General features: G+C 48.5%; 1 protein-coding gene across 2 annotated transcripts in view; it reads left to right on the forward strand.

Annotated features, from left to right (window-relative positions):
* The window catches only part of GNAO1 (G protein subunit alpha o1), a 141318-nt gene that overhangs the window by 81591 nt on the left and 33911 nt on the right, over positions 1 to 25816 (forward strand). For both annotated transcript variants that reach the window (XM_058034318.1, XM_058034319.1), the window contains exon 4: positions 12243 to 12403. In XM_058034318.1, the coding sequence (XP_057890301.1) occupies positions 12243 to 12403 (161 nt within the window). The remainder of the gene's footprint in view (positions 1 to 12242; positions 12404 to 25816) is intronic.

The raw sequence follows: 25816 nt of genomic DNA on the forward strand, positions 1-25816 counted from the left end.
TCATGATGCTCGGCTTTCAGCACTCCCCTGGGACACAGGGGAGAGGAGAGACAGGAGCAGTGCATCTGCAGGCCTGGCACGGGGAGCCTCCCCCTCCCTGTCTGATATCAATCCCATAAATGATCCCGGGGGCATCTGACTGCAGCAGGCACTTACATAAGGGCAGCTTGCACATCAGAGCACCACGGTGGAGCCCCAGACCTGCCTGCCCTCATCAGGGGAGGGTGGTGTCAGACAGGGGCCATGGCTGTCATAGGTGGGACGTGGGGGGCACAGGGGTCTGTGCTTTCCCCATGCCTGATGCTCCAAATCTGCTATCAGGGCAGCTGGCTCACAAGGCTGTGAGAGCAAAGCCATCCTTGCAGCCATAGTGAAAGGACTGCACACAGATATTAACACACTGCCGAGCTCTGGAAATCTTGGGAAATGGGTGAAAACATGTTTCTTTCCTGGAAGAGCTGAAGGGATGCTCTGGTGCTCTGGCACCTCCCGCCTGCTCACTGCCCTGGGCTGTGGAGGGAGGAGGCAGCTCTGGCAGTGGGAAACTGGGGTGACCAAAATCAATGGTGAGCTGCAGCCCTGGCTGGGGAGCTCCTGGGACCGGGGAAGTCTCTGCCTTGGACAATAGATTATTTTTAACTAGCTCCAATCTTCAAACACTGTAGCTTAAAAAAGGGGGGAAAGAAAAGAATAGCTGATTTGTGCAAGCTCCCCTGCTCCCATTAAGTCTGTGGAAGTGGTGCTCTGCATTTCAATGGGGGCAGGACTGAGCTTCTCATGAGATAAATTGCACTCGTCCCTTTGCATGCTCTGTGCAGCTACTCCTGGCTTGTTTAGCTTCGCTCTTTCCTGGCCCCCCTACGAACACCCCTCCCTCTCTGAAACGCTCCCCAGCAGATTTTTTTGTTGTTGTTGTCATTTAGCTATTCATTTTCCATAGGCTGCCTTCATTCCCGTGGCCTTTTGCAGCTAGGAGACAAGATGTTGCCTTGGAAACAAAGCCCCTTAGATGTTTGGAGTCTCTGGGATTGCTCTGTCTGCTCCCGAGTACTTTTGGGTTATTTTTATTAACCACACAAAGATGCAGCAGGCTCATAGCCAAGGCAGAAAGTAGCCCTGGGAGGTGGAGGGAAGGCAAGAGCCTTGCTGGCATCATTCACTCCTCTGGGGATGTTTTTTTGCGATGCACCATGGGCTGAATGCCTGCAAGAGAAATGGCATCTCCACAGAGTGCTGCACAGGCAGGGCTGGGATGGCTGCAGGCAGGCAGAGCTGCAGTACTGCTGGGGAGAGGGGCTTGCCAGGAGAGAAAAAGCCAAAGCAACCAGGAGGGGAAAATAGAGAGGAGGTGGGAATTGCAGAATTTGGATTTCTTGGGGCTTCTCACTTTCCAGCTAACTGGCTGTGCCATGGAGGGACCCACTGTGCTCTCTGCTGCTGAGATGGACATGGTGACTACAGGCCCGGGCTGCTTATTTTAGAACAAATCAAATTTCTAGACCCATTAGGCAGCTGTGAAAAGCTCCAAGGTTTTATTGTCAGTTCTGCTCTGTGCTGCTGGGAGTCCAGGGCAGCACAACCAGACCCTAAACCTGAGCTTTCCTCCCAGCTGGATGGCTGGAGGATACTGGTTACTTCTGCCCAAAATCTGTCTGTGGGAGAAGTCTGACCCATTCTGCAAAGGGGCTCTGGGAGGCAGTCAGTGACTGTTATCACATCCCATTATCTGCTGGCATCACTGCATGACACTGCCAAATCCCAGTCCCTCCATGGAGGACATTTTGGAGCAGGCTTTTTCTCCTTTTTCTGCAAAGATGTAAAAAAAAGGAAACAAAACAAAAGCAGATTAAAAGAAGCTCCCTAATCTCTGGATGGTAGTTGAAATATTTCCAATCTAGCCAAAGTATTCCAGAAAAAAAGTGAATATATACAATTTTCCAAGAAATACTCTGTACAGTGTAGAGCTCATGCCTTGCTGCTCATGCCAGCACAGTCCTGTACAGGCACCAGGGAGGGTTCCCACTGCAGCAGCTGCAGGACTTGCAGCCCCAGGGGTTGGCACAAAGACAGAGGGAGCACAGAGGGGAAGGAAGGAATGCACTGAAATAGGATGAATGTGAGAGGCAGAGGGTGAGGAGTGACAGTGCCACCCCCAGAGATGAACACCAGCAGCTCACAGTGACAGAGAGCTCGACCATGGTGCTGAGAGGGTGCAGCCATTTCCATGCTTGGCTACAGGCACTGGGGCCATCCCCACTGCTGTGTGGGGTTCAGGTGACCTGTAATGGCAGCCAAGGGTTTTAGGGGGGGATCCACCCTCTATCCTCTATTTGTATCACACAGGCTTACACACAACAGAGCAATGCCATTGTTTTGTGGCATTTTCCACCATAGCTGTGCTTCACAGATGCCCAGGCCAGTAAGATGCTCTCAGATTTTCTTATCCCTTCTGGTGCATCCTCACCAGAGCAAGGAAGTCTGCCTCACCCTCACAAATGTCATAAATGCTGGGTGCTTTTTTCCCATTGTTGCTGATTTTTCTTGTCGTTACTACATGATGCCATGGTTACAGAGATGTAGGACTAATCCAATGACAGCAGTTTATGAGCTTTTTATGGTTTTGATATTTTTTGATGCTATATTTGTGCCAGAAGAATAAATAATAAATATACACAACAGCATCAAAGATTTCTTCCAGCCCCCCAGCCTATTTCTGCCTACCCTTGTTAAGCTGTTAGAAAGGTAGTTCTCTGCCAGCCACTTGTCTTATGAACTATCCTGTCATCTAATGATGCACCTGAGGTCCCATTTATCCATTTTCTCCGAAAAGAGAAGTTAATAAAAATAAAGTTCCTCTTAATATCCCTGAGAACAGCTTCTCCTGGAACAGCAGTGCTCACACTCAACCCAACAGGTTCCTTCCCCTCTGTCTTCTTTCCCTTTCCCTCCTCTTCCCTATCAAAGGGTTGGGGAAATTTCTTGATGCTCTTGTAAGGAAAATATAGGACATTTTTTCTCTGCAGCAACCTGAAACAATGTGTAAGCAAATCTGTGACGTGCCTCAGCTCCGGTAAGGAGGAACTTGCTGGAGGTTACTCTCTGTAATCCCTGCTGATCAAAGGAAGAACTCCTCCAAGCCTGTTACAAGCACCCAAGTCTTGATTTTGCTGGAAATACAGCAGCACATGGGAGATTTAACTAAAAATCTGTCTTTCATCTGCTATGAACTCTGTGGCTCCTTTTAAACAGCTACAGACTCCTTGACCAGTCACTGCTCAAGCTCAGCCCCATCAGAGCAGCTCCCACTCACAGCAGAACCTCAGCCAAAGGCTCCTCTACCCCCACCTCTGCTCCTCCCTGCAGAGAAGGGTTCACAGTCACCTGGAAATTAAGAGGGAGGGAAGGTAAACAAGGATTTTGCAGTAGTAAGAAGTCATAGGCAAAATTTTGCTCACCAGTCATGGTGAATGGCATCTTGTTCCAGTCTATCCCCTTCACAATGTTAATATCATAGAATCCTAGAGTGGTTTAGGTTGGAAGGGACCTTGATCATCTTATTCCAACCTCCCTGCCATGGGCAGGGACACCTCCCACTAGATCATGTTGCCTAAAGTCCCAACCAACCTGCCTTGAACACTTTCAGAGACGGGGCATCCACGGCTTCTCTGGGCAATCTGTACCTCATCACCCTCACAGGGAAGAATTTCTTCTAATTTCTAATCTAAACCTGCCATCCGTCTGTGTGAAGTCTTTCCCTTTGTCTGGTTTGCCCTGCATCTCCATCACTGGTGGTGCTGCAGCCAGAGACAAAAAAGCCAGAAGTTGCCACACCAGCTTGGGTATTTGCTTTGGGAACTGCTGCAAACCCCTTCTTTGCCAGGAAAACTCAGCAGTGAGCATCTTGTAGGACATTTGCTGAAAGAGCAAGGAAGGACCAAAAACCAGAAAATTTGAGATGGTGACAACTGAAATTAGAACAGAAAATAAGCTGAGAATGAAGGAGTCCTGATGAGAAAGTTCTTGTTCTACTTATTAATAGAACTGGACAGAAATGCTTGATGGAATGGCTAAAAAAAGTCTGAAATAAACCAAAATAATTTGTAAAATCTGGTCAAAATCTACAAATCCAGTTAAAATATATGACTCCAGTCAAATTCTACATGTAGTCATGGACAAGAGGAAATTGTGTGAGAAATTTTCAAGAGGATTTTGCATTCCTGAAAGGACAAAGTAATTTGTTTTAATTTTCCCAACTTTCATTCAAGCCCAAAATTTTTGTTTTAAATTTGACATACTTCTAAAAAGTAATACTGAGCACCTAAATAACTCAAAATATTTTGATAGGACTTAAGGCAAGTGCTTTGCCTGGATGTGAAATTAAATTTTTCAGAGGATTTTGGGTTTGCAGGAGAATCCACGTTTCATCTGAGCTGATTTTTAACACCACCTAATTTTTCAGTTCTGCTGCCAAGTGGAAGAATCAGTATTCTTTGGCTGCTGTGATGACTAATGTCACATCATCAATGCAAGAAATAATTTTGAGACCCCCCCACATCAGGCACAAAGCTTGAGTATGCACAGCAAATCTACTGACTGCTCTGTCAGTGGAGGGCAGTACAAAATCCCTACCCAGATATGCCAGTTATGGGTTACAGAAGAAATTATGGGTTATGAGAAGAAAAGAGGCAATGGGGAGCTGGAATTTAACAGGGTTGGGGCATAGGGAGGGATTTTCTCTCTCCCTGTTTTCCTTTAGGTATATATCTTCAACAGAGATCACCAAGTGAAAAAGGACCATAAAATGAAACCAGGGCTCTTTCAGGTTGAAATACCATCTCTTTCTTCAGGGACAGATAAATGTAACCCACAGGTTTAGTCCCTCATCACAGAGGCACTGGTAAATCTGTGAGATTAATTGTGGAGTGCAGATTAGCACCCACCGTTCAGCATCAAGCTCTGAGCATTAAACTAATTACCAGGTTCCAGCCCTGCACAACTTCCCAGCGGGAAGGCACTGCCCTATAAACCATCATACACAAGTGGCATTTAGCCAGAGATGTTAAAAAAATCTTTCTCCCAGGAATGCACTCCCCACAGAAGCTGGTTTCCCTCTCTGCTCCAAAGACAAAGCCTGTTTTCCCCCTTTGTGGTGGGAAAGCTTGGCATGAAGCTGTGTCCCCTCTGCCCTGCTGCTTTTAACAGAGCCACCCAGAGGGATATTGGTGTGGAAAACCTTAGGGACGTTTCAGGAGTGGAAGGTGTACAGCCTAAACCCATCAGGAATTCCCAAACCCAGAGTGGGTTCCCAGAGAATCACCACCACTCCCACTCTGTTCAGCCTCAGCCATCCGCGTTGCAATGAATGGAAAATACCCACTTTATTTTACAAATGCCAGGAGCCAGTGCAGCTCCCCCACCTGTGCTCCCACTGTGGCATCTCAGGCATTTCCCTGCCGTTTACCGCAGCACAAATACTCCAGAGCTGTTACATTTTATGGACTTCTACCCAGCAGAGGATATTAGGGAGAGGAGAAGGGCAGTAAGCTGCAAGGATTTTGCTCTCTCATCTTTCCATGTTTCCAGCCTGCTCCTCAGCACTGCGGCAGAGCTGTTCCCTGCAGAGCATGAAGCCATGCGGCTAATGTCCCCCATCTGTGACTCTCTGTCTCATCCCCTCCCTGGTGGGCAGTGCTGTCTGTGCCTGCATGGCCTCAAAGTCCTCAGCGAGGGATGACATTTGGGCTTTCAGGTCCTGTACCCAGACCCTTTGCTCAGTGCTTGTAGGGCAGAGGGCCCATTAAAGCATCCTGTTCTTGGAGCGATGCTGGGGGAGCCTGCAGTGGCTCTGCACTCTTGGGGATGCCTCCTTCTTGAAATAGAGGGGACGGGGATGGACAGAGTGCTGTTTTCTTTCCTGGCTTTGCAGCTAGTGTGTCAGGACCTATTTTGAGACCATCTAACACATGCTTTCTGCCTTCCCCATTCTTGCTTGGAAAAATCAGGTCAGCTCCCCACCGCGTTTGTCTCGCCCAGCTCTGGAGCTACTCTGAGCTCCTCAAGAAGAGGGGAGGACCCTGCATTTCCTAGAAAAAAGCAAACTCAAGAAATAACTTGTCCTAGCAGGTTGAGTTCTGTGTTGTTGGGTTGTGGGTTTTTCCCCCAGTAGTGAATGAACCACTATTTTCTACAGGATGTGGAGCTATAGGAATTCTTACTATGGTGGTGGGCAGCTGGCAGCCCAAGAGCTGAGTCTAGTCCATGCCTTATCCAGTCTCTGCATTGCCAGACAGTCATCAGTCCAAGCAAACCAGGAATATTATTTTATATGCGTTGAAGAGGGTTATACCCACATAAGGGCTGCCAAATTTTATTTGGTCAACTGCAGTATGATCCAGAATGGGAATGAAGGTAGTACTGAACACAGAGCAGTTGGCCTGCTGTAAGAATTATCATGATCTGCAATATCAGTCCTGCTCGATGTCTGCCCAAACAGGAAGCAGCAGACAGAAAAAAACAGCTATAACAAGGTTTCAGGCTAGAGATCCTAGACCACTTCCCAGACACACAGAACTGTTTGGCCAAGACAGTCAGAGGTGGTGGTGCCATCTTGGCTCCAGAAGGATGTGAAAACCAGGGCTGTGCTAACTGCCAGCACAAACTCACAAGATCTGGATGTCACCATGGCTGCCTGGTTGTGTTTTGTGTACACAAGTCTGTCTGCTCCCAGACAGACAGCAGCCTTTTGGCATTGTATCCAAATCAGCCAACTTTTTTGTGAGAGGTGTACATGAGGGTGGATGGCTACTGTGACTCTGTGGAAAGCCAGCCATCTCTAACTTAATCTTTTAGGCTTAGCTTTGCTGTGTGATGCAAACTGCTAGAGAGCACTACACTGAGCTTTGGGGTAAACCCCATTTCCCAGATCACTGGGGTATCTGTCCAGAGTTTTGCATTTCCACCTTCAGCTAACAAGAGTGAAGAGGGGAAGTTTGGGTGCCCACCTCACAGTAATCTCCAAAGGGATGGATATTAATGAGCCACTGGATAGATTTTTACCTGCTCAGTGCCTTCCAGGATCTCTCAGCAAGCCAAATGCCAAGCCGAGGTGGGAGGCCTCAATTAAATGTTCTGAGGGTGGATGGAAGGGTGCAGGAGGAAAGCTGTCTCTCCCACAATGCACAGCAGCTGCTTAATGCCAGACAGACTTCCACAGATGGAGAGGTCAGCTCTGAAACACAGATGTGTGAGAAAGAGAGGGAGAGTGAGGGGGAGAGTCATACATGTAGCTATTTATTCAGTGTCTACAAAAATTTCTATGGACTTGGAGATGGGCCCTGGAAATCTCTGGAAAAGACATATTCACCAGCCATGCTTTGTCCCCAGGATTTAATCAGGCTGAAACTCTGTGAAAATCACTGGCTTTTGCTGCAATGCAACCACTCTTTGGTTGGGAGTGGGGTCCATATTTCTGAGACAGTCTGTAAGGAGAAGGGGGAGGTTTTCAGTTTATGAGACACGTTCTGCCATGAAGTTACAGGACATCATTTCTCACTGGAGCAGCAGAGGCACACACTGCTGTGCCCTGAGGTGAGGATCTGATCCCCCACAAGGGTTCCCTTCCAAGGATGTCCTTTTTGGATGCTGGATAGTCTCTAGACATCAGTTTGATTATCCCCAGGTTCATCACTCATGATGGCCACTGCTATTTTCACAAGATTTCTTGCTGATGACTGGTACTGTGCTGATTTGCCTCGTACCCCCAGCCAAACTGAAGTGCTTACAGTGCTCATCTTTTCCTCCACTGCATGGATTTTCTGAAATGTTCTGAGAAGCAGCTCCTGGTACAACCAGCCACCAAATGAAATTGCCCCAGGGTTAATCTTTGAGACAGGATAAGTGACAAGTATCATTAATCAGAGCAAATAATAGCAAAAAAAATTGATATTTACTGGGATTTAGTTCACCAAAAGGAAAGGACATTACAGTGTGGCCCACAAGCTCATACCTCCATTGGCTGTAACACAGCACAGCTCTGTAAGGTTTAGCAGATTTGTACCACACAGCTTCACACAAGGTTTTGCCTCTCCCTTAAAATTCCCCTTCCAGAAAACTATTCCTTTTGGAAAAAAATTTAAAATAGAAAGTCTCCTAGTCAGTGTCCAGGCAACTTCAAAGGATCAGAGCTAGGATTTGCTCTGGGGTAGTCAGAGATGGGTACCTGGGTCCTACTCCAGTCTGACTCTGCAGCAGCCAGGGCAGCAGCAGCTCTGCTGGTACCTTTGTAGTGCAGTTCTGCTGGTATCTTTTGGGCACCTGTCATGGGTGGTGGTGAGGAACAAGTAATTAGGGGTGGTCTGTATCAGAGTGATGGAAAATAACCTGCTAGCAGAGACAAACACCACTGCCAGTAGTGTCAGACTGCAGGGAGGGGTCCCTGTTCCTTCCAGCCAGGTAACACATTAATTGGGCTGTGTAGCTGCTGCAAGTCACAAGTTTGTATGCTGAGCACAGGCTGTGAGCTTGGTGACAGTGACATATGGGAGACAATTAAAGAGCTGCAGTTATATCCAGGTTAGGGAGAGAACAGATCCCCTTTTGAACTGGATTTGTGGTGCACAGGTATGCCCACAACCCGGGGTTAGGAATGACACATGCCAACTGCCCACTGTGTTTACAAGCTTCTTGTTCACATCTGCCTGTGGATTTCAGACCCTGCCCTGGCCTTACAGAGCCCTCTCCATTCCCCAACCAGAACGGAAGTCTGTTCTTTAGTAAAGCCTTTTTTGGTCTCTTGGCTTGATGTCTAAAGGCTGGATGTCTAATTTCACTTTACCAGTCTCTAAGCTCAGCTGTCTCCCCAGGCAGATTTAATTCTCCTGCTGTAGCTGGATGGAATCAGCATTCAGGACTGACACAAAGTGTCAAACCCCACTCTCCATCCACTCTCCATAATGAGCTGCCCAAAGGCATTCAGCTCAGGTGTTGGGGTTTCACCTGCTATGGGAAGTGCAAGCCACTGGGGAGTGGCAGCAGGACGTGTCAGAATGCTGCAGAGACTGGCTGGGATGCTCATGCTGGGCAAGAACCAGCACAAAGGAGACCAGCCTGACCTCTTACCCTCCTCCCAGATGATTTGTTCCAAGACAGAAGACAGAACAGCTGGGAATGGCAGAGGCAGCAGTGGTGGAATGAGCCCTGCACCATTTTGTAGCTCCTTCCAGCTATGCCAGGGACTGAGCTCTGCCTATTTTTAGCTCCCGAGGTAGCTGAAATACCACTGTGATGTTCATTAACAGCAGCCCTGTCGGGTGGGAACTGCCAGGCAGGGGAATGGGGGGCTGGTTTGCCTGTTTTGCTTTGCTTTATTTAATTGCTGGCTGCAGTACACAGGCAGTGCATGGCAGGAGGCTCAGCTCCTCTCACCTCGGGAAAAGCAGGAGCAGCACACCCAGGGGAGGCCGGCAGGGAAAAGTCAATCAGGCAGTATTTAAAAATCTACCTGCTGGGCCCAGGGGGAGTTGGAGATTTTAATGTCATTCCCAGCTTGAGACACAGCCTGGAGAGTGAGAAAAGAAAGGGGTATCTTCTCTTCTTGGATCCTTTATTGCTCGTTAAATCATCTAACAAATGCCTGAACTCCTGGATGGCCCCATGCTCCTTGACAGAGGGACTTCAGCCTTGGCAGGGGGAAGGGGTATTTTTAAAAGTACTCATTGCACCTGCTTTTTCTGGATCTGTAAAACCAAGAGTTCAGTGGCTCACTCTGCAAAATAAAACTAAGTCTGGAATATTGTTACTACTGTTCAGCAGAAGCAATAAACTTTCCTTTAAATTCTTCCCATTTCAGCCTGCTGACTCTGTCTGCCCTGCAGGCAGGTGTCCATGCTGTGGGAGCAGAGCCTCTCCTGTCCCCAAAAGGGACCTCCAGTTACTGCAGAGGAGCATGTACCAAAATAATCCCCTGCCCTACGTGCTCAGCCCCACTTCTGGCCCAACAGACTCACAGAAAGCCACAGCCAGAAATGTCTGTGCCTGGGCACTCCCATTGTGCCTTGTCATTGCTGTTCATCTCTGTCTTCTGCTCAAACCCCGCCCTGTGCTGGGCTTTACTCACAGGGAACTGCCACCAGTCCAGTAGTTAAAAAGGTGACACAGCTATTTCCCTGCACAGAAAATATGATGGCTGTGCCATTGCCTCTGATGCTTTGCAAAGAGCAGCCTGCAGTTCAATCCACAAAACTCAGAAGAAGCCCAGACCATGCCCATGACAGCTGGAGAGCTTCAAATGTGCTTTGCCATCACAGACAGATGGACAGATCTGTGGCTTATACCTGTAACCCCCTCCAGCAGTCAGGATAACATACAAAGATATCCTCCTACCTGACTGGAAGCATGGATGCTTTTCCTGCATCACCCATACACAAATACTGGGGCCAAGGCAGGCTGCAGCCATTAGCAGGTTTTATGTCATTTAGAGTCTGTGAAAAGAGCAGAACTGCTGCTCCAGCAGGGCAGGCAAACCATACAGATGATTTATGAATATTCACTCAGCTCACAAAGCACTCCAGGGCAGAAAACAAGCTTTTGAAATTAACTGAACTCTTCAAGGTTCTTCGTTTGTCTTGGCTTTGAGGTGTGAGTCACCAATATTTTTTCTCCAAAATGAGCAGAGTCTGTACAGAGGGCTGGGAGGATTCCTGGGCACTAAAATATGAAGTAAAGTGCCCTGTGAGAAAGATTTTATGTTCATAAAGCCTTCAAAGCATAGAGTCCACCCCATTAAGTTTAATGGGATACAATACTGAGACATACAGTACTGAGACTTCTTCAGCCCATAAAGGCTGGATGTTCAGGGCACCTGAGGCTCTTTCATTGAGCACTAAAATCTTTAGCAGCTTCAGTCTCCAGTGCTTTCAGTTTGGTGCCCTGCAATTTTTCCACAGTTTCAGTGTTCAGCAAAGAGGTTACAGAGTTTTGATCCTGACCATGCAGACCCTGCCATACATTCATCATTCCCATCCATACAATAAATAAGGTTATTGTGGTGCTCCTCAGTGATGGCACTTCTGGTTGTCCCCAGCAAAGCATGAGCAGAGCCTGCAATCCCCTCTCGAGGTTTGTGTTTCTGGTTTAGATCAAACACCCTGGAAGGCAAAGATTTCCACCTGCATTTGGCCAAGAATGGGTTCAGTCTAGCACACAGGAGACAAGAGAGTAAAACAAGAAATTTTCACAAGTTGCTGCACACACGCAAGGAACAAGAGCTCCTCTTTTCCAATTAATTCTAGCAATAATAACTGGGTTTGTTTCAGCTAGTGGAAATAAGAGATTTTCAAAGCAATGAAAGAAAACCTCTGCAGATTAGTCAACATGCCAAGGGTTTCAGGAGTCTGTGGGTGCTGTGGGAGTTTACTTCTTGCAGAGCAAGCAGAGGGGATCATGAATTTGGGTGTCCTTCTTCACAGACAAGTGAGGCATCAGCCACTGTGGACTATTACAGGAAGGCTGAACTCAGCTATTCCAAGGCTGTCTAGACATTCCCATCCTAAATCTGAGACATATTCCAGACCCAAGTTGTGTCAGAGCACTATCCTCCAGAAAACATTGCTGTCCCAGTGAATCTCATTTTCTCTCACCAAAAAAGATTCTGTCTGAGAATGGCCAGCTGGCCCTGCCCTCACTGCCATGCTCTGTAACCGTGGGAGATTCCTCTCGCTCTGAGTCACAGAGCACCACAGCCAGCCAAGGTGGTCTGCATTAGCCCTCCTAGCAGGGGCTCATAGCAAAAAACAAGAATTTAGGAAAAGCAATAAACCAGCATCTGGAAAAAATTGTTTCTGGAGTCTTTCTGTTGTTCTTTCTGATACAAAGCCCCCACTTCAGCTAGTTTCCATTTCAGTTAAAGCAAGGTGTTGTTGCTAACAATTTTAAATATCCTTGTACATGTATGAATTCCTATCTGTTCCCATGAAATTCCACACATGCAGTGCAGACTGCTTTGTCTGTTGAACAGAAATACTTGTTGATATGAGGTGGATTGCACAAGCAATCTTTTTCCTTGTGATTTCCTTCCTCCATCCTCCTTTTGCCCTTTCAGCTGAATCACAGAGTGTGGATGCTAAATCCCATCCTGAGAAACACGGCCTCTTTACTCCTGATGGTCTGGTGAACTGTTCCTGAAATCTCTGGCTCCAAGTTCTGCCTGAAGCATCTGTGTGAGCTCTTGTCTCTTTCCTCTGCAGGCTGATGCCAAGATGGTCTGCGATGTCGTAAGTCGGATGGAGGACACAGAGCCCTTCTCCCCAGAGCTGCTGTCAGCTATGATGAGGCTCTGGGCAGACTCTGGGATCCAGGAATGCTTCAACCGGTCCCGGGAATATCAGCTCAACGACTCAGCCCAGTAGTGAGTATCCCTTCCATGGCCTTGCATGTTGAGAAGCTGCATTTGATTTGTTGAAGTTTTAACTGAAGTGAATGATCTCATAGCAGTGGAGCTCCACGTGTCTCTGCTTACAGTCTGGGATGTGTGTTGTGTCACAGGCCACTGCAAAGCACAAAGGATCAGGGAGGACATTCATGTCCCCTCTTGGCCACACTGGGGTGAGGTCTGTGACCCCAAGGCCAGGTTCCCAAACAGCTCTCAAATGTCTCAAGGTAGGTTTTTACAAACATGGATCTAGTGAACATAGGCAGATCAACCTGTGGGCACAGCAGATGGCTCCTTTGTCTGACTGAGAACAGAAGGGTGTGATCACCTGCTTTGTACAGCAGTACAGCTCTTGGGTTTGCTTTTCTTTCCTGTTTGCTTTCCTTTCCCACTATACTTTCTGTGGTTGTACAGTGTACTGATAAGTCAGCTGGATTACAACCCAGGCTAAGGGACATCTTTACTTTTTCAGGGGTATTGAGTTTCTCTTGTAATACAGTCATGGCTGCTCTACCATTAGGGACCACATCCAGATGTCACTCAATGGGAATTGTCTGAGTCCATGGCTTTGGCTCGGACTGTCATGAGGACAGGACATCCACCCATAAATGGCTGCTGTGGCTCTGAAGAGATGTTCAGTGTCTCCCCAGTTTCAGTTCAGACCTCTTTGTAATGATAATCGATCCAATATATTTGCTTCCATCTAGGCCAAGAGACCAAAGGCTTTCATCTCATAATTTCAACCACAGCATCTGTTACAGTCAGGCAAAATGCCCCTGGCCCTGGACTGTGTCTTGGGCAAGAGTCAGCCAGAGGTGGTTAAGTGTAAACATAAGGAGCAGGCAGGCAGAGAGCATTCATTTCCCCAGCTCTACCCTTGGACCTTTTGGTAATCAGGGAAACAGAAGCTTCCCAATGGTGTCAGGCATCGCTATGTCCATGCTTTTGGCTGTCACAATATCCCACATCAAGTTCAGCAGCTGTTTCCTGCACTTCTGGAGTTGTTATTGTGTTTGGATTGTTTGGCAGCTCTGCTTGGGGTGTTCCTGGATATCCAACACACAGCCCAGGCACTGCTGTGGCTGCTGGTTCTGCTCTGTGTGGTGGGGCTGGTGCTCCCAGCTGCACCAGCTGCTGCCACCAAGCTGGCAGGGCAGCTGGGGAGAGCAGCTCCTGAGGTGCTGCAGCAGAAGGCAAGTGGTGAAACATCATTTGGCATTGATGGAAAACTGGATGGGAAACCTGCAGATGTGTGGTTGGTGACACAGCATCCCACCCAACCACGATCACACCTCAGAGATGATCCTGGCATTCTGCTGCCTTTTAATCAGTACTAGGTGGATGATGGGTTTAATCTGTATTTCATTGCCTGTAGTAGCAAAATTAGCTTTCTCTTGCCAGCAGCTTTTTCTTTTTTTTTCTTCTTTTTATCACAAAATAACGGTATGATGGCATAAACATACCTTTAGAGATATAAATTATCTAAAATGCCAGTCCTAATTGCATTACACCTTTGTGAAAAAACATTCAATTGTTTTAGAGCCAATTACCTTGAGGAAAGTATTTTGATTTTCCTTCCACGCAAGATAGCAGTTGAAAATAATAAGCAGAGCTCTCCCAATATGACCAGCTGCTGTGCAATTCATCAGCAAGAGCTCTGAAACCACAATCAGTTTCTAGGCATCAGCTGAAGAGGCTCTGTGCTGTAGTATTCACAGCAATTGCAGTCTAGGGGTTGCAGCCCAGCCAAATGAATTCTGGTCTCTGAATTTTGTCTCTGACAAAATCTCTTGCATCCAGATGGGGATGGGTGACCCTCTGTGGGCAGTGCTGTGGCTGGACACCTTTTCTCTCTGGGCCAGGCTGGATGGGGAAGCTGGAGATAACAAAATCCTTCTCATTTACAGCCCTGCTGGTGCTCAGGAACCTCTGGTGGCTCCAGCACTGGGAGCAAAGATGTTTTCATGTGGCAGGGCACCAAAATACATCCTTCTGCACCTCCAGGCCTTGGTGCCATCAAGGAGATGGTGGTGCAAGTGAGAGCTCAGATGGCACTTATTCACACCCAGTGGACTCCCAGTGAAAATCGGCATATATTTTATTTAATTCTTCAATGCTTTGGGGTTGTTTACTTTTGCATGAGTGGAAGATTTGAGAGTGTTTTATATTTTTTTCCCACCCTGGGAAAAGGCTTGTCTTTATTGACACTGATGCTCAATTTAAAACACTATCAACTACAAAATGTCTTTTCATTAAGGCTGAGAAAAATAAATTCCAGACAAGAAGTGAATTCTAAGTTCCCCAAAGTCTGAAAAACAGTGACAGGCAGTGAGCTGCACTAGCATTTCATTTCAGGCTTCTCCTGGTGCTAAGCCTTAGGGACTGGCACTTTGCTGGCAGGAGGGAGATTTCCTGCAGGAGCTGGAGATTGTGCTCCACGGCTGCTCAGCACATGCCACAGAGCCTGGAGGCACCAAGTGACCAGGTCGTGTTGTGGCCAGCACAGGTGAGACCTTCAGGAGTGCTCTGGGCACTTCACCCCAGGAACCACCCCCCAAATGCCCTGAATGCTTTCAGAGCCTCCCCTGCTGCTTGCCTATTTCCAAGGAGCCACCACCTGGGCTTCTCTGAGTCAGTGCTGCTGTTGTCTTTAATTGTTCTTCCAGTGCTTTACCTTGGGTTTTTTTAATGGCTGGAACAACAGGCCTTCTGTTGCAGCCCCTGGGAGACCAAGTCACAGGCTAATCAACAGCCTGCAAGGGTCAGCAGCATGGCTCTTGCCAGTCTGTCATCAATTTCACTGGAAATAAGTTTAATCTTTTGTGTTAGACTAAACAAGAAGTGAGTGTTAGCTCCCTTCTGGAGCCAGATGGGCCAGAGCACATTGCTTTCTAGCCTCTGATACATGCAGACAAGTGTGGATTTCCTGCAAAGCTTTGTTTTTTTGGGGATCTAAAGTCAGCCAGTCCTTAGCAAGGATTTGGTAGCTGCTGCAAAGGAGCAGTAGAAAACAGCACTTTTACAAAGGAGGAACAGGGAAGGTTCTGTAATGGACCCCCTGTGTCTTGGACTGCAAAAAGCAAAACCATAAGGAAGGCAAGACAAGGGAAGAGAGTAAGATGTAGCAATTGGTTTCATCCTTTTTTGTTATTGCATTTTTTTGTAGTTCCCTAAGGCAAATTTACGGGTGGGTTGCGTTCCACATTCCTAATATCTTGATTATGTTTTTATTCCTACTTAGTCTCCTCTTCCTTTCTTGTCTCTATGCCTAGGAGCTAAATCTACCTCTGATCATCAAAGAGTCTGGGCAATGCTGATGTCTTTTTCTTCTCCAGCCAGTTTCTGTCTGTGGAAGCACATCTGTGACCCACATTTTGCTTTCAAAATCAGCAAAACAGAGAGGTTTCCAGCTGGTTTCCTTAATCTCCTACTTTTGTTCAGATTTTAAAATTGTCTTGTGTTTCCTAGCCTCGAGTTCCTAACTAGGCTGGTCAGTGGAGTGCAGCACATGGGGCAAGTCTGATCTTAAGCACCCAGGGATGGGCACTGGCTTTGAGCAGCCTCCAAACTTCAGGGGGGAAATGGAGCAGACAGAGCATCCACATGAGCACTAATTTTCCCTGTGCATCTCCAAACAGGAACAGGCCCTGCAAGATGTGTAGGCAGAGACAGTTTGCAAGTACACAGACACAAAAAAGCCAGAACCTATCTCAAGTTCTTCTCCTCCTGCTTCCAAGTACTTTGAAAGATCATTTGATAATGCCAGGGCTGTGAAACTACCGTGAAAATGTAAAATATTTTAGGCCTGCATTCAACCCATCCATCTTCACACATATCAGAGGTGTCAGGGCTAGGAAGGGAAGTTTGTTGCCTTTGGCTCCCTCCATCAGGAGCCAAGGAAGAGAGAGATGCCTCTGGAGAGGGATACAGACCTCACTGCTCAGTGGAGAAAGAGATGCAATTGTGTTTGTTGCTGTAGCACAGCTAACCACAGCACTGACATCCCAAGTCTGTGCCAAATACCCAGCCCAAACTGGACAACACTTTGGTTATTGCATCTTCAAGAATTGGTCTGGCAGTGCCTTACAGAAAAATGGCACCAGACTCAGAATAAAATACTGCAGTGCCTTCCTTCTCACCCCATCTTGTGTGGGACTGCTTTCTGATCTATTTTCTTGCAAAAGAATTGTCTTTTCACGACGCTATCACCTTCCCTACTGATTCTTACTGCATCCCACGTGCCAACACACGCTTTGCATCAAAAAAGCAGTTAAGAAAGTAGAGCCAGATGTTGTTGTGATGTGGTGAATGGCTTCCAGATTGAGCCCTGACAAGGCAGCATTGGAACAGACTGCCCAGAGAGGCTGCAAAATCTCCATCCTTGGAAGTGCTCAACACTGAGCCACCTGAGCTAATTTTCAACTGAATTTAACTTTGAAGTTGGTCCTGTTTTGAAAAGGGGGATGGGCCAGATGAACTCCAGAGCTCCAACCCACACTGGCACTCCTGGGTTTGTTCTTTTTCCCTTCACTCTTTCTCTGATAACACTGGGTTTAAAAGAGAGAAAGGGTCTTGGAGGTTTGCTGCACTTTCTTGTGTCTAGTCAAGCAGGACCATGCAGCTCTATGATAATGTCCACATCCCACAAATCCCATGGTCTAAACATTTACCTTCACCAGCAAGGCAAACATTTAAACCAAGGGACTTGTGGGACTTGGTCATTATGCAGGACTGTCAGGGACATGATCCATTTTAATGAGCTGCAATTGTTTCTGGCACGCCCAGACTGAAGAAAGAAAAATTATAGGTCATGGTTCTGCATTAATATTCCCATCAGGTGTTTAGATTCCATTTTCCCATCACAGCTTTTGCATTAGAATATGGTTTTCTGCACACCCATCTTACTCGTGCCTGTCACTTGCGCTCCCTTGCATTTCATTGGAGGCAGTAGCAGCATAAATGGAACAGTCCAATTAATTGGGATGACTTGCATTGCACTGTTTATTGAACAATGCACCTTTGTGTCTTGGAGCCCAATAAAGCAGAAAGGAAAAATACATCACAAGTGTAGAGGTAGGTACATTTGTCTGAATTTATGGTTTAATTTACCCCAGTGAGTAAATATGCCCACCAGCGCTGAATAATCAAGTTCCCCTACAACAAGAAAAACAAAACAGTCCTTAAAGGCCAGAGCTGGTGGACTGGAATCACCAACCTTCCTCCATTCCCACAAATGAGATGCAAATGTATTTATAGGGAGGAGCAGCTCTGCAATGTCTGCAGGTGCTGATTCTGGAGTGGGGCTGTTTCTTGGCAGTGCAAGGTGAGGGAGACACAGGCAATCTGAGCTTCAGCCTGTTATAGTCCCACAGGGCTTGGGAGAGGTCTTAGGTCTCATTATTATCCTCATAAATTAAGGAATGTTGTTATTATATGGCTTCTCCTAGGGCTGTGTGTGAGGTGGAGGAAGAGCACAGTAGGAAAGACATTGCTTTTAAATCATCTGGATGTTTTCCAGCATCTCCCCCTAAGTCTTCATCCATCTGGAACACCCAATTTCACCAAAATTGGGTACAAAGTTTCCAGGGGCTGCCTCTGTTGGCCCAAAGCAGAGTGGAGACCACATCAGATTATCTTGACAGCATGTGTTAAGTCACCTTTCTATCCCCCCAAGGGCTGACAGGAAAGCAGGAGGATTGAGCTTCTTTGGCAGAAAACTCCCAGGCAGAGAGGTCTGCAGGACTCTGCATAGCACAGTCTCATCCAAGATATTGGATCTCTTTATAGTGCCCATCCCACTTGGCCCCTCTGAGACCCCAGGGCAGAGGCAGAGCTCCCCAGATCCACTCTTTTGGGGAACAGCTCTGAAGAGACACAGGAGGCAGAGACTGCCCTGCAAGGAGGAGCAGAGAAGCTGCATGTGTAGTTCACTCCTTGAGCACAAAGGCACAGCAGTACCTGCCACCTCCCTGCCATTTTTCATTCTGTGTTCCATCGCAACTGTGTTGGCCTTGGCCTGGGATTAGTAAAATCTTGACACCCTGAGTAAGTAAATTGGTATTTAATGAGACACAATTAAATGGGCTCATCAGATCAGGGCTGTCCCCATTTTGGCAAAGCTCACACCAAAAGGGTAGGAGCTGAGTAGTTCACACTGCCTGGAGGAGGAGACACTGCAAGAGCTTGGAGACGATCTCTTCTCTTTTCACATTTTGCTCGGTGGTGAGGAGCAGCCTGCACCATCTATAAACACAGCACAGGGCATCCCCCCAAGGAAACCTGCTGAACCACAGCCCTGAACCCCAGATAATCTGTTCTCATCTCCAACTGACAGACCCAACAGGAATTTCTTCCTGCCTTGTGAAGGGCTGTGGGTGACAGATTTGGCGCAGAAAGATTTGACTTTTTTTGGCTGAGTATTTGTGTATTTTTAGGCTGAAATGTCCTTATGAAACCAGCTGGAGCTGGCAGGCTGCCACCAAGGGTTGAGGTTGGGTTTTTTTTTGTTCCGTTCAGTTTGTTTTTTCACTGCTGCCCCTATTGCTGGCTGCATCCTCCCTGTCCCACCCTTCCCCAGGCAGCACTGACACCCTGCACTGAGCCCCTCTCTGTGTCTCCCACCTTGCACCCCGAGCTCCTCATCACACCAGGGCGTGGCAGGGCTGGGATGCAGCTTCACAGCCAGGCAGTCCAGACTCTCCGGGGAGCTCACAGCTCCTGCTCCTCCTCCCCTGCAAAGCCAAGGAATCCAAGCTTCCTTCTCCCCTTCTGCACCCTGAGGCTGGATGCACAGTGCACCCCCAGCTCCACCATCACACCCTGCCCTGCAAGACAAACAGCATCACCCACACGGGCTGAGGGCAGGAGATGCTGAGGGGTGCACCAGAGAGGCTCTCAGGGTAACCATTGCTCCTAGAAGCTCCTTAGGGAATTGGATAGCCCTAGTGAGGTATTTGTCCCCCCGTGTGGGTGATTCCTGCTTTCTGCCAGCCAGTCAGCACCCAGCTCTGTGCACCAGGGGCTCTGAGCCCTGTCCCCCAGCAATGTGTGTGACCACGTGGGGACATTGGCTGCTCTCAGCCTCCTGACTCTGCAGTGTGTCTGCAGGAAAATCTGTCAGGAGCTGTGAGCCCACCATGGCTCCTCACAGGGCTGGCGTCAGGGCTGGCACCATCTGTGAGGCTGGGAGGTGAGCCTGGCCCTGGCTGTGCTTTCCCAATGTATTTGTACCTGTTTGAAATCCTTAAATGGCAAAGAATGGCAGGAATGCAGGGGTTTCTGTGGAGGCAGGCTCCAGGATGGAGCAAGCTGTCTTCCACACAGGTCTGCAGGCACCATGGTGAGATGCTGCACAGCTGCCTGTGCCCCCCTCCCCGAGTCCTATCCCAGAAATCATCCCAGTTTGTAAGGAAAAGTTCAAAAAGGACTTTGCTGCAGTCCAGGGAGCAGGTAGCAGCACACTGGGAGCTCTGGGGCAGAGATGCCTGCACCAGCCGTGGGGTGAAGAGCCCAGCAGGAGCCACTCCAGCCTAGGACAGGCCCTGCTAAGCAGGACAGATCACTCTGTGTGCTCAGGATCCAGTTATCTTCCTTTCCCCTCCTTCACAGTTTCTGATTCCTCCATGGAATTCCTCCATCTCATCCCCATCCTGTGCCCCCTCAGGGCTCTGAACCACTGTGCCAGAGTGGTGCCATTCATCAGCCCCAGGGTGCAGGAGAGCTCCAAAGGCTTTTGAGTGATTGCCAGGGGTGTGCAGCTGCTGCCACTCATCCCCCCAGCCCCTCCTGGGGACCAGACAGTGCACACACACTCACCCTTCCCACCAGAAGAATGCAGCATCCCCATCCTCAGGTTAGGTGTTTCATCCAAAATCTGACTTTAAGGTTAGGAGTTAAATCCAAACCCAATCACAAGCCTAGCTAAAACTCCCTGTTTTTCAGAATATATTAAGAGAACCATTGGAAAATTGCTTTTATCTGCTGCTTCCTAAACCCTCTGGCTTGTACTTTGAAGCCTTTTGTCTGTGAACAGGAGAGCTGGAAAACCCTTTTTTGTTTCCTTAAGCAAATAGCCCATCTAATATCCAGCCTTGAGGGGCTTGAGAGAACAAGAATGAAGGTAAAAAAAACAGGATGTAGCAAACGTTGTGACAAGCTGTAAAATCACCAAATCACAGCACTCAGCAATGATGGGCTTGAAGCAGCAGATCTGTGCCCATGAAGGGAGGGTGGCACAGCCCCTGTTGGGAGGGCAGAGCTCCCCAGCCCCCGTGGTGCTGTCAGCCAGCAGGGCTGCAGCTCCTTGTCACCATTCCCGGTGGGGACAATGGCACGGGGCTGTTGGTGGGGACAATGGCACAGGGCTGTTGATGGGGACAATGACACGGGGCTGTTGATGGGGACAATGACACGGAGCTGTTGATGGGGACAATGGCACGGGGCTGTTGATGGGGACAATGACAGGAGGCTGTTGATGGGGACAATGGCACGGGGCTGTTGGTAGGGACAATGACACGGGGCTGTTGGTAGGGACAATGGCACGGGACTGCTGATGGGGACAATGGCACGGGGCTGCTGATGGGGACAATGGGACAGGGCTGTTGATGGGGACAATGGCACGGGGCTGTTGGTGGGGACAATGGCACAGGGCTGTTGGTGGGGACAATGACACAGGGCTGTTGGTAGGGACAATGACACGGGGCTGTTGGTAGGGACAATGGCACAGGGCTGTCCATGAGCTGCTGACCCCACAGTGGGGCTGGGCAGGCACAGCAGGGCTGGGGAGCCCAGGGCAGCAGCGTCCCAGCACCTGCACACCACGGTCCTGTGGGCTGGGATTCACTCCGTGGAGCTGAGAGCACCGATTCTTTCACAGAATAATTGGTACAATAGCTCTAATTAGCCCTGGAGCAAACAGCACTTTGTGTCTGCTCATCCAGGCCGTGTGCGTGGCTGGGATGCTGAGCGAGCCCAGTCATGGAGCTGCAGTTTGGGTGGGAAAAGGGGAAATTCTGGGTCCTTTCTCCAGGCTCAGCAGCATGGGCACACACTTGGCCATGGCCAGTGCCCTGTGTGTGCTGGGTAAAGGGACTGTCCTGGGAGGAGCCTGGCACCAGGGGATTTAGGTGCAGGCTGTGCTTTTCCTTGGCATTTCAGTACAGCCCTCTCCAGGGCTGGGTCAGTGCCAGGGGTGGCCTTCCTGCCTCCTCCCTCCCTTGGAAACCTGACAAGGGGTTTGTTTGTACCTACTTCTCCCCAGAGCACTCTCAGATGAGACTCTTGTTGATTTGGGCAGCAGAACTGGAGGCAGACAAATGTGATGCTGCCACAGCACTGCTCATGTGCCATTCCACCATACAAGCTGGGCCTGAGCCCCATCAGCCTAATACATTGCAGACAGATTTTTGACCTTTTCCTATATTTTTTTGTTTTTGTCTGCACCACACACTAGTTGGAATTAGCTAGTGCCAGGTTCATATCAGTCCATTTATCCACACCTTTTACACTAAAAATAACAGAGACTGTCTATGAACTATTGTGTCATCTTCCCCATGATGTCATCTTCCTTGCCTCCAGACCACTGACCTATCACACAGATCCAAACCCGAAACTTCTGTATTCTCAGTCCACCCAGAAAAACCTGCAACCCCCCAGCCTGCCTCTCTCCCTGCAGAGTTCAGGGTGCTCCTGCAGGGACACACTCACCCTGCTTGGTGGGCACAGGCTCTGGGCAGGGTTTCTCACTTTGTTCCTGACAGCAGAAGGAGGCTGGAGAACAGCAGAGTGAACCCCCATCCTTGTGCCAAAATCCTCATGCTTACAACCCTCCCCACCTCCAATATATTTACTGCATTTGAATGCTTGAGTGCCTGGAGAAGGGACCTCCTCAAAGGTCCCTGGGTATCCTGAGACTCTCTGGAGACTCAATTCGTTGAGGAAAAAAGAGGAGAAATTATTCTGAGCCTAGATTTTAGGCAGCACCTAGTCCATGCTGCTGGGAAGGGAAGGAGGAGATAGAGGGGAGAGGGAAGCCAGGCACAAACTGCACCATGGAGCCACGCTGAGGAAGTGTCAGCTCTGGTTTTGGTGGTTAGTCCAAGTCATTTGCTGGGGATTTACAATGCATTTTGTGTCCTTGTAACCCCTGCCTTGCTGGGCTACACTGTGACCCCTGTGCTGAGCAGCAGGTTTGCTGGGAACACCAGGACTGAAAAGAAATTTAGTGCTCTAAACTGCAAACCTGGTCCATGAAACACCATGTGAGCAGTCACTGTAGCTCTGAGGCTTTTACAGCACTTTTGGTGATACAGATCAGCATTTCCCAGTCCCTCAGTATTGCTGTTGGTATGTGAGGTTTGGCAATAGCATAAGAACCATTTCCAAATCCTCCTTCAGGAAAACACCAGCCAGTACATCCTACTGAGCATCATTAATGTCACTTTAAACATTTGCAGTTAAACAGATCCATGCTCTTGCAGTGCCCAACATGAGAAATACTGCACCAGTGTGCTGTGATGCCAAATATGCTAAAGGCAGGAGCAGGAGAAAGAAAGAGACAGAGATGGCTGATGCTAGCTAGCAGATGCAGAGAGCTGGAAATTGATAATGGAGTCCAGGCAAAAACCTTTGCTCGAATTAAACTAATGTTAAAGCAGCAACTTCACATGAAGAAATCCCCAGAGGACCTTCTCATTGAACAAAAATGCATAAACAAAGAAGTGACACAAATGCAGAAGTTACAAACAAATTCAGGGAAAAAGGCTGCACATTTCTGCCCAAGAGCTCCACCACCCATACCCTGCCCAGGGACCACACTTGGGGGTGGAAGATCTCTCCCCCCACACATGACAAAGAGCTGAATCTCCTGATCCACAGTCTCCATCCAGTCCCTCCTGCACTCAGGGCTGGCACTGCAAGGTGTAGGATCAGCACCCTCTCTGAAGTCCCAAAGGTCATCCCAGTGTGGGGCTCCCTGATGTGTCAGGGCTGCCCATGGTGACAGTGGGGAGCAGCTTTGCTGCACGGAAGGTGAGACCTCCTATAGGAATGGATAACTCACATCAACAGGGAAAGCCTGAAGAAAAATGGTCCAAAATCCAGTTTCTTGCTTTACACATGCTCCTCCCTTGCCCCATGTTCCCAAAACAGCAGTGCCACATTACACTCCTCTGTGGCTTTGGCTGTGGTCCCCAGGTGCTCCCTTTGTGCCACAGTGTGACACATGACACTGGCTCCCTGCCTGTGCTCCCCAGGCCTGGGCACAGGGGCATGCCTGCTCCATGGTTCTCTGCAATGCTGCTGCTTCTTTTTCCTTACCTATGCCTTAAATCTCATCAGTCCAGTCCTCAGCCCTAGGGACAAGTGGGTCATGCAGTGAGCATGTGAAGAAGACCCCACAAGAAAAATAAAAATATTTATGGGGATGCAGAGGCAAGGGACAAGCAACAGTGCAGATATGACCCAGATCCCTCCTGCAGCCTTACCTTGTATGGACCTAAGGAGGCATTCCTGGGATTCAGGAGGTTATTTCTATTTTCACTTTGCAGTGGGAGCCAAAAAACCTCTGTATTTTGAGAAACTTCAAACATTGATTGGACACGGCTGATCCTTCCATCAGCTGGTGCGGTGCCACCAGATGAATAAATCTTGCATGCATCTGTAATTACTGCTTAGCTTGTCTTTAAGTGCTGTGTCATTGATCTGCAGAACTCATCAAAATCCATAAGGGAATGCATGAAATGATATTGGATGGAGCAGAAAGGTACATGACAACATCCATTTTCAGCCTTGTTTGTTCACCAAAAAAAAAAAAAGAAGAAAGCATTTATTTATCTCCATTCAAATTCTTGGGTTAACTTGTGATTTAATCATCAATTGTAACACTGTTTTATCAGCTGCTCTTTATGTAGGAAATGTATTTATTTCTTGTAGTGGGCCTTAATAAAATACATTCAGTTTCTACCAGCTAGCCCCTAAGTGAGCAAAATCTCTATTAAAAGCATGGAGGAATATTGCTTTTGGTTTATAACCCTAAATATGGAAAGTTCTGGTGGTCAAAGCTTCTGACTGCATATTAGGGAACCTAAAGGGATTTCCAAGTGCCACCACAGACTTCCCATTGTGTCCTCAGGCAAATAATCCATCCCCTTGATACTTGCATTCCTCCCAAAGCAAGTGTGATCAGTAGTGTTTCCCTGCTCCGGTGGGAGGCTGGGAGGACTCATCAGCCCTGCCCAGCAGGAGCTGAGGTGCAGCAGCAGCAGCAGGGAGCAGAGGCAATGCTTTGCTCTCCAGCCCTCTGCTCGAGGGGCTCTCCTCCCCTCCTGCAGCCAAGGGAAAGCACACCAAATGCATTTATTGAGAATAAAGCCCACCACGCCTGGAAGAACTGGTGTTTTCCAAACCGAACGTTTCTCTGGCCCAGCTCCATCCTCCCGCTGGAAGTGAAGTGCTCCTGGGTCAATTCTGACTTCTCCCATGAGCAGGGAGGAACTCCTGCTCCTCCCACCTGGCTCACTGCAGCACCTTGGCCCAGGGCTTGCTCCCAGGAGATGTGGTCACTGACAGCTCCGTGGCCAGGCAGCAGAGGCTGCTTCTGGCAGGGACATGTCCCCAGGGCACAGAAGAAACTCTGCCCAAGCTCAAGTGCAGACAGCTTTTCCCAGCCCCATGGTGGGAGATGCCTCTGAGGTGGTGTCCTCAGCTCATGTCCCACAAAGCCCCAGCAGCTTTGTGACTGGGCTGTCCCCTACAGAGTATCCCAAATTTTGCCATGCAAATATCCCTGATACATCTTGAGCTCAGCACAGGGATCAGCCCACTCCTGCAAAGGCCTGGGAGCAACCCAAACCACTGTCTGGGGGACTGCAGGAGCCTAACCCCAGGAGTGGGTGTGTGGTGACAGAAAACTCTGCTAATAGACCTCTGAGGTTGCTCGTGCCAGTAGAAGAGGGAGAAAGGGACAATGGGGGTCCAGCAGGTGACAGCCATTCCTGGTGAGATCAATGGAGCTGGTTTGATATTCTATAAACAATCTCCTGACAATGATTCGCTTCAACATTTTCTAAAGGGATGAGAAACTCCATGAATTTTCCCTTACGTGTCTCTGCTTCTGGATCTGGCCTGGATTGAAACCAAACTGCTGCAATACCACAAGCAAAGCTGCTCTCCAAGGAGCCTCAGCCTGACAGCTGCTGAGAAGGACCAGAAAGTCCATTTGTGTAGCACAGATTTTACACGCCCGAGAGATCTGCCCATGTCTGGGATAACTGAGATATTTTTAGAGTGCAGCCAAGGGTGAAATTTCCAGGTTTTGCTTTTGCTACCTATGAGTCACATCTGCCCATGGCAGAGCACTGGCTAATTTTGGTACCCATGGTTTTTGGCAGG

The sequence above is a fragment of the Melospiza georgiana genome, chromosome 14, assembly GCF_028018845.1.
Source record: "Melospiza georgiana isolate bMelGeo1 chromosome 14, bMelGeo1.pri, whole genome shotgun sequence".
Lineage (NCBI taxonomy): Eukaryota > Metazoa > Chordata > Aves > Passeriformes > Passerellidae > Melospiza > Melospiza georgiana.